We start from the raw sequence: 13,885 nt of genomic DNA on the forward strand, positions 1-13,885 counted from the left end.
GTTGGGGATTTTCTTAAGGTCTAGCTTTTAAAAAAGACTGACAGCACGTGCCCGGCACCGTTGACTGAATCACGGAAAAATGTCATCACCCTTTTCACTTCTACTCCACGGCCGACGGGACACTTAAAACGTCTGGATTCATTCCATTTTTTACCTATTGGTCCTAGTATCATAGGCAACTGAGCGGCCGCATCCTAATTATTAGACCGGCCTACTGTAATAGTTCCATAAACACTTAGCGAAGATATGGCAAACAAATAAAGTAGTAGGTGACTATAACCTTTTACCTATACAATGAGACAACCCAAAATCGAACTCGAAGAAGACGACTTCTTACTAGTTTCAAGAAATCAAGCTATAATGACAATACTTGATATTTCCTCGTGACGAGATAGAAATGAAATCAACACGAAAGTTTCAAAGTTGAAGTTTGACTTCTAAGACTTGGAAGTGAATTAATTACTTTTTAAGTAGAAGATGGAAGAGAGACTATTAGGCTTCTTGAGATCCATTGTTTGTTGGCAGCAATCTTAACCTTCACATCACTGATGAAATCATTCAAGTTCTTCTCCGACGACCCATTGGGGCCCAATGCATCATCCAGAGCCTTCCTCACCTCTCCCACCTTCCTCCGCAGCTCGTCGGCCGAGCCACCGATCATCAACCGCCTAATCTTCTGACCGACCTCCTCTCTCGTGACCGCCTTCTTGTCCCTCAGGTTGACCCCGATTCCCCAGTCGTCGACCACCAATTTCCGATTCGTGAATTGGTCGGTCAACAGGGGGAAGCACAACATCGGTAAGCAGCACCATATGCTCTCCAATATCGAGTTCCACCCGCAATGCGTCAAGAAACCCCCGATCGCTGAGTGCGACAATACTTCGATTTGGCAACACCATGGTACGACCAGTCCTTTGCCCTTGATCTGGTCACCGAACCCGGGAGGCAACGGCTCCGATTCGTCTGAGCTCACTATGTCCGGACGAAGCACCCAAATGAAGCTCACTTCGCTAAGCAAAAGCCCAGAAGCTATCTCCCAAATGTCCTGCTTACTAGCATGAGCGTAGCTTCCAAATGAGACGTACAGAACCGACCCGCTTGGCTTGGCGCTGAGCCACTCGGTGCAATCCGACTCGGACCAGAGGCTCGTGGCCACAGGGCTCTTGGCGAACCCGGTCGGGAATATGGGGCCGATTGCATAAACCGGTTGTTTCTTTTGCAAGGCCGATAGGGTATCCGGCTCTAGCTCTTGGACCGTGTTACAAATGATCACGTCCGCTTTCTTCACGTCCTGGAAGGCCTTGTATATAATCCTGTGGACCACCGTCCATGTATTGGCGGCTTGGAGGTACGATGTTAAGTCCTTCGGTTCGATCGACCGGACGCCCGGCACATAATCGATGGTGTCTTCACGATTATCTAATGATCAAATCTGATTAATAATATATGAAAGAATACTTAAAATTCGTTTTCATCTGATAGCTTCAACTTTTAGAACATGTGACAATAATCTCTTAAAATCTCGCATGGTATCAGAGCAAAAGGTTTTGAGTTTAAATTTTTTACCTCCCCAATTAAATATGTCTACGTATAGTACTAGACAAAATACTAGACTAAGCATGAAAGGAACAGATAAAATACTTAAAACTGGCAAAAGATCAAAATAAACGTGAGGGGGGAACTCATAACTTGACCAATGTGGGGAGTGCATCCTTACCATCATCACCAGTCGAGGTACACAAAAGTCAACCTAAACAACTCCTGACCGTTATACCAAAATAATACTTGCGTTAGTATGTACCTTGAGCACCAAAATGACCGTTAACTCGTAGAAGGTCCAAATGATAATAAAGACTGAGCACCAAAGCTGGTTCGGTCCAAAAGGAGATATTCACAAGATTGTACTTCTCGCAGATCATTGACGACCACACATAGAAGGTGTCGACTATCAAGCAGCTCACCGGCCGCTCTGATGCGGCCAATCTCCCGACGAGTTCATCCACGTGGGCCGACATCACGTGTAGGACACCCTCCATGAATTGGTCGTGGTGGAGCGACCGGTCGAACCCTAGGGGAAAGCCGTCGCTGACCGTCGCGTACTGTATGTCGAGGCCGGATTCCCGGGCTCCCACGAAGATGTCCTCGGCTTCAGGGTCGTGGTCGTGGTGGTGGGATTTGGCTATTTGGTGGTGAACGTATTGGGTGTTGACGAAGGTGATGGCGAAGCCCTTTGATGCAAGTTTCATGGCGAGATGGACGAAAGGGATGACGTGGCCTTGGAGAGGGTAGGGCATCATGAGGGCATGAGGCTTTTGGTGATTATTCTCCATTTCTAGTTCTCTGTAGAGAGAGAGAGGGAGGGAGGGAAAGGGAGGATGTGCTAATACATAGCTGAGAAGTGAGGGATGAGGGTCATATATAATAAAGGAAATTACAACTCTGTAGAGAAGTCACAGATAAGAACAGGATGGGATCTTAGACGTTGGGAGCTAATAAGCTGATGGGATAATAACGCAAATAGTTTCTAAACTTTTAGCTTAATATGTAATATGGTCATCGAACTTTTAATTTGCTCAATATGATCTATGAACTTTAATTCAATACATAATTTCGTCCCTCAATTTTTAACTATGGAAATCGATCTTTTAACTTTTGATAAATATTCAAACTAGTCTCTAGATAATATGAAAATAAATAATATTATCCTTTCATTAATTTATATTTAAAGATAATATTATATATTTTTATATAGTTTAGGTATTAGTTTCAATTAAAAATTACATAACGAACAAATTAAAAGTTAAGTAAGGACAGGATAAAGTTCTTTGTCATTTTTTTCAAGTGAATTGATGATGATGATGATGATGATGATGAAAGGAGGAGGAGGAGGTGCTTTGGTATTCTGACCTTATCCTCAACGTTTCTTGGGGACGGTCCCCAATCAACACGTAAGAACGTTACTTTTCTACCGACTAAGTCAATTCTACGTGGGTTGCCTTCAAAGCAGAAGGCGCACTAGACCCTACTAGACAATACAAACTTGTCTTCAATGATTGATTTTGTCCATTATATTATTCACAGAATTAGAAAAAACAAAAAAGATTGGGCCAAGAGATATGGACGTACAGTTACTATTTATAGTTTCAGATTTTCACTAAGATGGTGAGTTTCCGGGCATGCCCATCATCTTCCCGTCTTCCTTGCTTTTTTTTTTTTTTCCCCTTCTTCTTTTTTGGGGCCTACCTACTCTTCCTACTTGAGGTGCCCATAAATTCTAGATCATGAATTTACCATCGCAAGCATGTAATATATGACAAAGGAGATAATTAAGCATAATACTTAAACTTTAACTCAATATGTAATGTGATGCTCGAACTTTAAATTTATTTAAATAAGGCTCCTGAAAATTTTATTTAAATAAGGTTCCTGAATTTTAGCCCAATGTGCAATGTCATCCGGAAAATTTTAATTTGCTCAATGTGGTCTATGGGTACATGTTTAATTTTGTCTCTGGACCGTATGAAAATATTCAATGTTGTCCTAAATACAAATGATGGCTTCCCGAGAGAGCTTCGCCATTTTCTCTCGCCTTTATTCTCCCAATACATGCTCCCTTTCAACTGTTCGAAAAAAAAAAAAAAAAATGTGTGGGTCGTGTTTAGAAATTTTATAGTAGGATTATTTTCAATAAGCGAGACCAAGGGAGAGTAAGGAAGAGTAGAGAGAGACATAAAGGTTTTTCGCATTTTATGTTTTTATCTTAGTGAGTAAGAATCTAAGATTTTGTTTGTTTTGTGAAAAATATTCTTTTTATCATTTTCATTTAGTAAAATGAGTCGACTGAAAAACTCTTCATAGTCAACAGAAAATCAATACTTAAATTCTAGCAATATATGGCTACATATTGGCATTTGAACCAGAGATCTCGATGTTTGGATATGTGAACCTTAACGCCCATGTACGAATCCTCGATGGCCGAACCCGGGTCCATAGAGACCGGGCTCAAGTCCATAGAGGCCGAGCTTAAGTCCATAGAAGCCAAGCTCGAGACTCTAGTATCTATACCCAGGTCCTCAAGACCATGCCCGAGATGCTGGTGCCTATGTCCGAGTCCATGGCAGCTATTCTTGACTACCCGATTGTTGGCCTAGGTCCATTAAGATTGGGATTGGTTCCTCGTTGGCAAGGCCCGAGTCCACAATGAATGGGCCCGAGTCCCTTGAGGTCGGGCCTAAGACCCCGGTACCCATGACCAAGTACCCAATTATAGGGCCCAAGTCACCATCACTCGGACTCGGGTCCATAGAGGGCATGCCCTAGAACTTCGTCCGACACCCGGGCTTGGGACCTAGTTTGGCGCTTAGGTTTGGGTCCACAGAGGCCTCGGTGCTCGTGCCTGGATCCTTGACAACCATGCTCAAGTACACAACTCTCGCACCAAAGTTGCTGATGCCCGAGCTCAAGTCTAGGTCAAGGTTGGTTCCTAAGCGATCGGACCAAAGTCCCTCAAGGTCGGGCCAAGACCTCGATGTCTATGTCGGGGTTCCCGGTGCCCATGTGTAGGCCCTCGGCACCCATGCTTGGATACCTAGCTCCCCCGTACAAGTCACCGGCTCCCGAGCCTAGTTCTACAAAGGCCGGGCTTAGATCTCTTGAGGTTGGACCCAAGACCGCATGTGCTCGAGTCCTCGACAACTGGTATCCATAATATCACACAAAAAAGTGTTGATCTCTATAGAAAAATAAACTCAAGTCTTCCTATTTAAACCACAAACAATAATTTCCAATTCATTTTTAGATTATGGTCAAATACTAGAAAATATTGTCATTTCCTTGTAAAACGATTGCTTGCCAATTATTTGGTGAAACAAGCCTAAAAGTTGATCGGGACCCGTCGCTAGTGAATGGGGAGGAGGGAAGTTTTCTGTGAAATGAATTAGAAGCAAATACAGCCCTTATGGCCTTACCTTAATGGTCTTGATTATGAAAGGTTGGATGCAACTAATACCGGAAAAAGTGAGGGGCCCAAATCCTAAGGAGGCCAAGATCCAACATACGACTAAATTGGAAAAGAAAAAAACAAAGAAAAAAGCCCATGAAATTAGTAACCATAGCAAATTAGGAAAGAACATTGAATGGTAATAGAACATCGAACGAGACTCCTGCAATTGATGATTTCAATTGGGCTGTGTAGTTACGACCATCTTCTAATAATCAAATTATTTCTCTTTCCCTTGTGAAAGGGAAAGAGAAGAAATCCATCTTTTCAGGAAGGCAATAACTCTTGCCATCATGGACAGATTCCTCGTTTGCCACCATTGACATTATCCACAAAGTGGCAATGGAGACGACCGCATTACTTCAAAAAAGCAACCACCAAATCATGGTCTCTAAAATCTTGTCTGTCGGCATTGCAAATTTGCTTGAAACAGTTCTCATCCTTTAGTTACACCAGTTACAGGAACACGGAACGAAGCAAAACTAACAATTGTCCACATTGGTTGAGATTAACAATGTACAGAGAACGCTGCCAAAAAAAAATTAATAGTTAGATACAGAGGTCACGAACATTCGCTCGTGTCTATTTTTGTACAACTGAGCGAGTCATCTGTGAGGAAAATTTCTGCACATCGCTTAACTTCTCAAGACTAGCATCAGCACCTCGAGTCAGTTAATTGGGAAGACAACTAAATAAGGGTACAGTCTTATTCCCCTCGTGCCCCTCCGAGATACATCCGGGTAAAATGTCAGTGTAACCACAAGATTGGGCGCTTTCTCAAGCTTCAACTGTAGATCCAGATTCTTTCTTGTCCATTCCAAAGAAAGAGCAATTTTGAAAAGCATCCAAACTGCTAGCCATCAGACGATTCAAGCTACTGAGACTGTCACTTAAAATTAGATCTTCCGCATGGTACTTTGAAGATGGTACATCCAAATCCAAAGGTCCTAACGAGTCCGGCTGCAATGGGATCAGTAGAATATTAAGGTTACTAAAAAGAGCTTGTCAATGCTACTAGCTACCAAAAGAAACGATTCTGTGTCACTGTACAGGCAAAATGACATTTTGTATCGGTAGAATTTCCTTTCCTACACAATAACGCATTGTTGGAACTCCCGAAAGAAGAAGAAAAAGAAAAAAAGCTGGCAAAGTGGAGCAACTTCTGCCTTGCTGTGTGTGCTGCTGTGGGTTATTTTGCAGCTGAGAGAGAGAGAGAGAGAGAGAGAGAGAGAGAGTATACCCAATAAATGTCTGTCAGCCCGAAACCATCCTTCGCTGTATTCTCCACAATATCTTGATCTTGTGGCTGACAGTCATCCATAGGGTCAGCAAGATCAACATCATTAGGAGCTCTTTCCGCTTGCTGGCATTCCTGCAGGCAAATACAATGAGTAGTACGTCAATCTTCTTCTTTCTGTCTTTTTCCGTTGGAGAGAAATACATCAATCTTCACTTTAGGAAGCAGAGGTCCTTTAATAAATCCCACAAGTATTACCTCAACAGAGCCGTCCAAGCCCACAGGACATGTTCTTATCTGTGCACTGGCTTCACTGTGAGTGGCAGACATAGAAGAGACCGCCTTACGAACAGCAGCATTCTTTTGGAATGAAAAGGCATCACAAGTTTCCTCAGCATCCCAAATGGATGTTTCATGGGACAATAAGGTCGACTCAGAGCCTATCTTGTTTTGATATCTAGAAATATGAGCAGCTATAGCAGCATCAAATGAATCACAGCTAAATGATATTTGTGGTATGCACTGAGGACTTTTGGCAGCTACTCCTTCATCGTCACTGTTGACATGCAAGTCATAAGATGCTTCAAGTAAATCTCCTATGCTTATATTGGTGAGGCTATCAGCCCACTCACAAGCTGACACTGATATATTGTTGCCAGATCTCAGTTCGTCCTGCCAAGTTTACAGGGATTAGTTCACTGAAAACATGGACACAAATTGCAAATTCCAACAGCATGGTCCTATGGTCAGATAAAGTAAACAGATTGTGTTAGAATGAACTAACAGTATGTCATGTGTACAAAGCTGTGACAAATCAAAAGACACATTCAACTAACTAAGATAAACATTAAATCCAACACAAAATTTTCTCATGTCAGAGGAGTGGAGACAGTGACTCTGCATTTAAACTAGGGCCAAATATGCCAACACTATCCCATCCGTGCGCGTGGTCATCTACATTTTGGTGACAGAATGTGAAATGTGCATGAGAGAGGAAAGGGAAGAAACAACCCAGTGGGACCCCAAATATTAGAATAAAGAATAGCATAAACCCTGAAGATAAAATTGAGTGCATTAGCCCAAGTTAGGCAAAAACTTAAGCTTCCAATGTACAGGGTTAGCACCCGAGAACTATCCTAGTGCATAATGCAATGAGGTTGATGTGGATATTTGCACTGGGTGAAGGCCACTTTGTTAGACTAAAATTGATGTGCTAGGCCTTATTTTCTACCAGCCTGTCATTTATATGAGTTGCAGCTATATTAGACAAATACCGATAACCCCAAAGGGGCACTAAATGCAAAGCTCAAAATTGCTAGAAGCATCTTATAAAACAGAGAGCGTAAGAACAGGGAAGATTTTTTACCCCATCATTCAATTGTCTCATAATCCCACCACCTGTCTCATTTGCATAGCACATTCCATCAGCACCGGTAGCAGATGGTTTCATAAGATCACTCTTTGAACCCCCAGCAACATAACCACTTCTCTCTTCCGAAACAATAGAGGGACATGCAAGACCAGTGGTATCACTCACTGAAAGCAGTTGATCCTTATAGGTATGCCCAACCTTCTCAGACTGATGATTAGCTGATGGAGGAATTTGTTCAGAGTCCACAGTGCTATCACACGCCATAACAGACTCCCTGGGGAGGCATGGTGCTTGACGTTCCTGAACTGTTATTGAAGTTAACTCATCCTTGGAAAACCAGCCATACCTTCAAGCAGTACTATATGTTAACCACAAGTTAAAAAAAAAAAATAAATGTGAACTAGCATCTTGCAATCAAATTTAAGGGAAGGACCTTAAGCGGAAAACCGAGGGATTCTCCAGAACTGTGTAAACATCTGCAGCACTCATAGCGGTATCGAGGGTCCATCTCTGACAACCTACCAGTTTGTCCCTTTCAACACCATATGGACAAAGCATTAGCTCTCCACATGCTACACTCGAACTTCCCCATTTGCGATTCAGATGCTCCATGACTGATGATATTTTCTTACGGTTACTGAGAGTAAGCTCAAGGAAGGGATTATGATTATCCTACGAAAATGGAAATACATTTTTCATCAAACATCTAGAAGAAAAGATGATAGCAGACGAGTTAACAAAGATTCCAAAGATACAAACCTTCTCCAAGCTTCTTCTTGTGGCATCATCAATTGGGAATAATTGTAGTTTTAGTTTCATTGAAGCTTGTAAACTGCTTTCTACAAATTGGTTCTTTGAGAAACAAGGAAGAGGTGGAAGATCTTCTCCAATATGATCAGAACCCTTTTGCTCTAGCAGAAGACAGAACCAGAGTCAGAAAATTAGGTCTTCTTCTTTGATTAATATTCTGCCAACTGAATTAACCAGGAATAACTCACTTGGAATACATTGATCATTTTCAACCTCCTTACAAACGGCAGTTCGTTCCAAATGCTCTGCAGCATCAGCAACCAATGAAACCCCAGCTATGGCAGCCTTTTCCCACTTTTTATATGCAGCAGAAGAGAGAGCACCACCTGAAATTAATAGCAAAAATCAGCATATGTTTTCATTTAAGCACTGAAGATACGTAGGCGGACTGATCAATAAAAAAAGAATGCTGTGCTATTATTTTGGCAAGAATCACTCTCAAGCTACCGCATTTTCATTGTCCAAAAAAATACAGGGACTCGGAAGCCCCCCCTCCCTCCCTCTCCCCTGGGGGGGATCAGTCATGAGTCTGCTCATACTAATTTGTTGAGGAACCGACTTTGTCGTGTCTCTAATTTTATTTTACCTGATGATGTCAAATTCAATGGAAGCAATTATTCGACTGGTTGAACTGTAAATCACTAGCCTGACATTTTTTCAGAGATGTTTGGTTTTGTAAACACGGGTCAGAACTGCCACCGTCCATCAAGGTGCTGGAACATGGATTGCCTACTTAGTAGAACCTGAGGGCATTTGAAACAAGCATCGCCAACCATAGCACTACTACTTACAGCAGCAGGCTCAAAGATGGCATCTTAAAGGATTTTTTATATATTGAACAATAGATGTCAAAACTCCATATTCATGAATTTGCTTATAGCACCATAATATTACCCATCAGACAGGACAGAGTTGAAGAGAGTACAATCTAGGACCCAAACTTGCCCTGAATCACCTAAATTTTTTAGCCATACACCTTAAAGGAGCTAAGTATGTGATCACACATGTATAACTCGTCTTAATGAATGAAAATCATAATCCATGAACTAGATTGAAAAGCCAGCACATAAGTGCGTAAGAGGAAGTCATCTAAAAGGTCATTCTGCCAAAAAATATAGATGCAATTTACAACTGAATGCAACAAAAACGTGACAGACAACATATTTTGCAAATAAATGATTCTCCTCCGTGCGAAACAATAAGAGCCAGATATAATCTGTGGAAGAACGAAGACACATACCCGGTTTTCGTCGCTGTCTAGCCGGCTTCATTGTTGTGGATTCCACTTTGCCATTGCCACGGTGGACACCAACATTCAAGGGACGCTTCAATGGTGGCTTTCCAGATCCCACTTTCTGTATATTCTGACTGTCAACTAGAACCAGTCTGACTGAACGGTTGTCATGTCCAGATGATCGACCATGACTTGAAATAGTGCTTGGAGAAGAACAATTCTCTCCTTGAGATCTTTTCCTCACATTCTTCTTCCTGTCTTTCAGCAGTTGATGTTCCTTGCGAGGAAAATCACATAGATCCGGTAAGCAAGTGAAGAAACTGATGCCTTTCAAACTCATAGTAAGTTAGCAGACACAATGAACATAGCATATCCAGAAGTAACTAACCAAGGCTTCTACAAATATCTTGAACCTCCGGGGCTTCAAGTGAAGCTTTGATGCTTTACAACTATACTTCTCCAGCAAAGACCACCTATTTAAACAAACCCCAAAGTAATTTTCATGAATCAACTCATCAGCGATACCATTTCAATTCAGCAATGATATATAGTACACACAAGTTAATTATCATGAATGCAAATTACGTAGTAGAAGCAGACACCAGTACCATTTAGTCACATGCTCTTGAAAAGATTTTCTAACGTGCAGGCTCTTAAAACTGCAGTTGCCCAAGAACATTATAACCGACAATTTAAGCAAGGCTGAAACTTTCCATCCTTTCCATCTTGAAAAGGTCATTTCATGGAAAAGATAAGATTTGCGAAATAATTGAATTATGCACTGCTTCCCAGCTAGCATTTAAAGAACTGATTCACATTCAAAAAGATATCATAGAATGGTCAACCTGCCTATTCACAGATTCATCGTACAAGTCTCCATTGAAAAGCAAGGAACAGGTAGCAGTTTAAGTTTACCATCTAAGCATTGCAGCATTAGTGTCCTTAGAGTTCTTGGCATCAAGACAGAATCCTGGACCCAGTAGTTTGTTCATTCGCCTAACAAGGCGATAATAATAATGTCTGACCTGCATACATCAAAAGAAGGGATATATTTTCTAAATACTACAGCAGAGAGTTGCACTTTTAAATTGTCCAACGTCATCAGAATTAATTAGTCAAGCAGGTACCTGATCCTTGTTTTTACTTTGCACACGGCAAGTGATCTTCTCAAAATTCTGCAAACATGATATATTAACGAAACAAGGAAAGCAATAATTAGGAAATAGGAAAAACTAAAAAAATCACGTTCTAAAAGGTATAGACTGCAACATACCTTGCCAACTTGACGTAATGCAGCAAAGAAACTTTCCTCCTCTTGACGCGTCCAAGCAGCCCATTGCCGTGTAGGTCTTTTTGCTGCACAGCCAGTAGGCACTATCACTAAAGGGAGAAGTTCCTGCTTTCCATCAGGCAGGGTTTTTTCAAAATTACAACAATGAACAAGAAGTGCAGTCAAACATACCAGGTTGCTGAGTCAGGACAGGATCCATGGTGGAAGCTGTTAGACCTGCACCTCCATCCTGAGTTATTGCATGACTCTCTGGATGAAGGTTGGTCTCAGAGTCAAAGGGAATCTGCGCCTCTGACTGCATGATTAAGTCATCAAAAGAAAGACTTAATTCTCTTCAGCTTCCATCTACTCTCTCAGGATGCTTTATTGGCCCTTCGACTAGTGAAGAGTCCAAACTCAGCAACTCTATACAGCCAGCTATAAAAGAAGCTCAGCACTAACAGATCGCAGGAGATCACTGAGGCAAAACAAAGAAAAACAAAATAAGATTCCAAGGAACTCTAAAATCATGCATACCAAACAAGTAAAAGGACAACTTTTAGCAAGCACAATCACCTCCTCAATACTTCTCTTTCAGTGCCAATTCAGGCCAAGAGTGAAAAGAAAGAAGAGGTCGTGACTAATTTAAACTAGGAATAATTTCACCTTTTTTGCAGTCCTCACAGATGAATGAATCCCCTAATGTTAATACACCACATATTTCACCGATCTATCTAGTAGCTCCACTTCGATCATTAGTTCAATTAGCAAGCGTATTTTAAGACGGATTCAAGAAAATGCTGCGGAGATCAAAAGGTCCAGGAGATCAAGTTACTCTGTCAATCTTAGGTTTCTCCTCCTTCTCCTAGTATGCCATGGATGCAGTTTTCTTCAGACACTCCTCAAACCCATTAGAGTTCTAGGTGTGAATTTCAAAAACCTAAGAAATGCTCAACTCATTTTGATGGTGAGTCAATGATCTTAGCAACACAGTGCTTCCATGAGCCCCAATTTCACCACATGCTAAAAGAAACCCTAATTACGTGGAATTAATCTACAATCATGCATTGACCACGAGATCAAATGAATCCATCCTAGAGAAGAAGCAACCAACCAAGCCCCAAATAATTAACCCATCTCCATCCTGATCCATTTTCCAAGAGAACACAAGATGAGAACTGGATCCCTTTATACCGTCGTCGCTTCGAAAAAAATTCCAGATCTAACAGCAACACAGCTACGACCCCACGAAACCGCTTCGCTCAATTTCACACAATATCTAAAAAATTTCAAAAATTTCTAGATATTCGCAGCAGCCAAACAGAAGCTAGGGCTCAGAAACGAGGAATTAACAGCACGAGAAGTCAACTCTTGAATCAGACAAAAACGGACAAAAAACTCGACGAATTCAAGTCAAAAACATTACCTGAGAGCGAGATCGAGAGGCTTCAAAGACCCCAGAAAGATCAGCAACCGCAGGAACGAGCTCCGAAATCGCGAAGAAAAAAACGATTGGGAAGCGGATATGATCCTCCGGCGACCGCTACAGTGGGGGAAGAAGATGGAAGAAGAAGCAAGCACCCTTTTTTTTCCCCACTTTTTACTTTGCCAGAAAATTAAAAAATAAAAAGCAGTGAAAAAGAAGAGACCTTGTTTGAATTAAATTCTCTCTTTTTTTCTGGGTAAAAGCTGGGTTTATTGAAGAAGAAGATGATGATGATGATGATGAGGACATGGGGACTTTGGTTTGGCTTTTGGTAAGTATTTCCTTCCTACCCAGGTAAAACATAACCCCCAAAGCACAAACATGACAAGCAACTCAAAAATGCCCACAATTGGCTTTTTTGTTTTTCAATTTCCTTAAAATAATATCAAGTGAATTCAATAAATGCCATTGGAAAAAAATCAACAGATGTCATTTGTTTTTGACCTAATTGTGTCAGGAGCCCAGTTTGGTAATTGGGTGTTATTACTTTTCATGTTTTGAGTGCTGTGTGGTACAAAATGAGTGGTATGATGAAGGAAGGGGGGGGGTGGGTAACACAACAGGTGGGTACTCTTTTGCAGGCGGGGTGACATTAGCATTGCTCATATTTTGAAATTCAAATGGCATGAAAGGGTAGTTTGGGAACAAAATGGATAATTTGCTGTGTGCTTAAATAATGAAACCTGATGTGAAAGTGAAACCGCAGAAGCCATTGAGGTTGGAAGTGGATCAAACCAGAGAGAAAAAAATAGTTAGATTGATGATTGTGAAAGGAAGTTTTGTGGTGGAGAGAATTGCAGATTGGATTAGAAGCAGAAGGAACCTTTCAAAAAAGAAAAAGGAAAAAAGAAGAAGAATAAAGTTGGCAAAATTGCAGAAGGGGCATAATGGGAAATGCAGGAAATTATGCCCAGAAGAAGAGCAAATAAAATATAAAATAAAAGAGTTGCTGTAGTGAGGAATATGGCATGGAGAATACAAGGCCGCAAAAGGTTTCATGTTTCTCGATAAGGTACCGTCGCTCACTGGGGCGAACAATCAAAAACAAGTCACTCAACCAATGGCCCAGCTCCTCTTGAGTGAATTGACTCAAGCCTTGTGCATGGAGGGACTTCTTCTCTTCTAAGCTGACTTTGTGAAGTGCTACAACTGTTCAACATAAGTTGCTGCATGGAGAGGCAACTTTTACTTATTAAACCAGAAAATGAGGGACCATGTGGGGTATATTTAGCTTTTCTAAGAAGCGTTCTCTGTCACTTTCAAAGCCTTCTGGAATTCCCTCCCCTTCGACTGAATTTTGCAGAGACTTGACTTTGACATCAAAAGGTATCATACAAGAAGGCTCTCCATCACCCACCTACCCACCGTCTTCCAATTCCCAAAATTTTAACTGGGATTCTACTATTTGTGTTCAACATGTAAAGCATTTATGATTGGTAGCAGCAGATTCAGCAAATCTTGATCGGACTATCCTCAA

At 41.3% G+C, this 13,885-nt stretch overlaps 2 protein-coding genes across 3 annotated transcripts; both read right to left on the reverse strand.

Moving 5' to 3' along the window:
- Nucleotides 1-318: 318 nt before the first annotated feature.
- On the reverse strand, nt 319-2,383 carry LOC115735195 (UDP-glycosyltransferase 86A1). The gene is made up of 2 exons (XM_030666320.2): nt 1,802-2,383; nt 319-1,419 (listed from the first exon to the last, which is right to left on the reverse strand). Exons 1-2 carry the CDS (start codon nt 2,328-2,330, stop codon nt 467-469), a joined length of 1,482 nt encoding a protein of 493 aa, XP_030522180.1. The 5' UTR covers nt 2,331-2,383; the 3' UTR covers nt 319-466.
- Nucleotides 2,384-5,473: 3,090 nt separating this feature from the next.
- Nucleotides 5,474-13,507, reverse strand: LOC115735091 (TSL-kinase interacting protein 1). 2 transcript variants are annotated; one of them, XM_048271263.1, is made up of 14 exons: nt 12,349-13,507; nt 11,115-11,360; nt 10,926-11,032; nt 10,780-10,827; nt 10,568-10,677; nt 10,041-10,125; nt 9,659-9,929; nt 8,607-8,744; nt 8,368-8,519; nt 8,042-8,280; nt 7,603-7,954; nt 6,495-6,908; nt 6,240-6,371; nt 5,474-5,959 (listed from the first exon to the last, which is right to left on the reverse strand). In XM_048271263.1, the coding sequence occupies exons 2-14, from the start codon at nt 11,242-11,244 to the stop codon at nt 5,777-5,779; spliced, it is 2,361 nt and encodes a 786-aa protein (XP_048127220.1). In that variant the 5' UTR covers nt 11,245-11,360; nt 12,349-13,507; the 3' UTR covers nt 5,474-5,776. The 2 variants fall into 2 exon arrangements, with proteins under 2 accessions (XP_048127220.1, XP_048127221.1); XM_048271264.1 differs by having other exon boundaries at nt 10,926-11,008; nt 12,349-13,505.
- Nucleotides 13,508-13,885: the final 378 nt, after the last annotated feature.

The sequence above is a fragment of the Rhodamnia argentea genome, chromosome 10 (genome assembly GCF_020921035.1).
Source record: "Rhodamnia argentea isolate NSW1041297 chromosome 10, ASM2092103v1, whole genome shotgun sequence".
Taxonomy (NCBI): domain Eukaryota; kingdom Viridiplantae; phylum Streptophyta; class Magnoliopsida; order Myrtales; family Myrtaceae; genus Rhodamnia; species Rhodamnia argentea.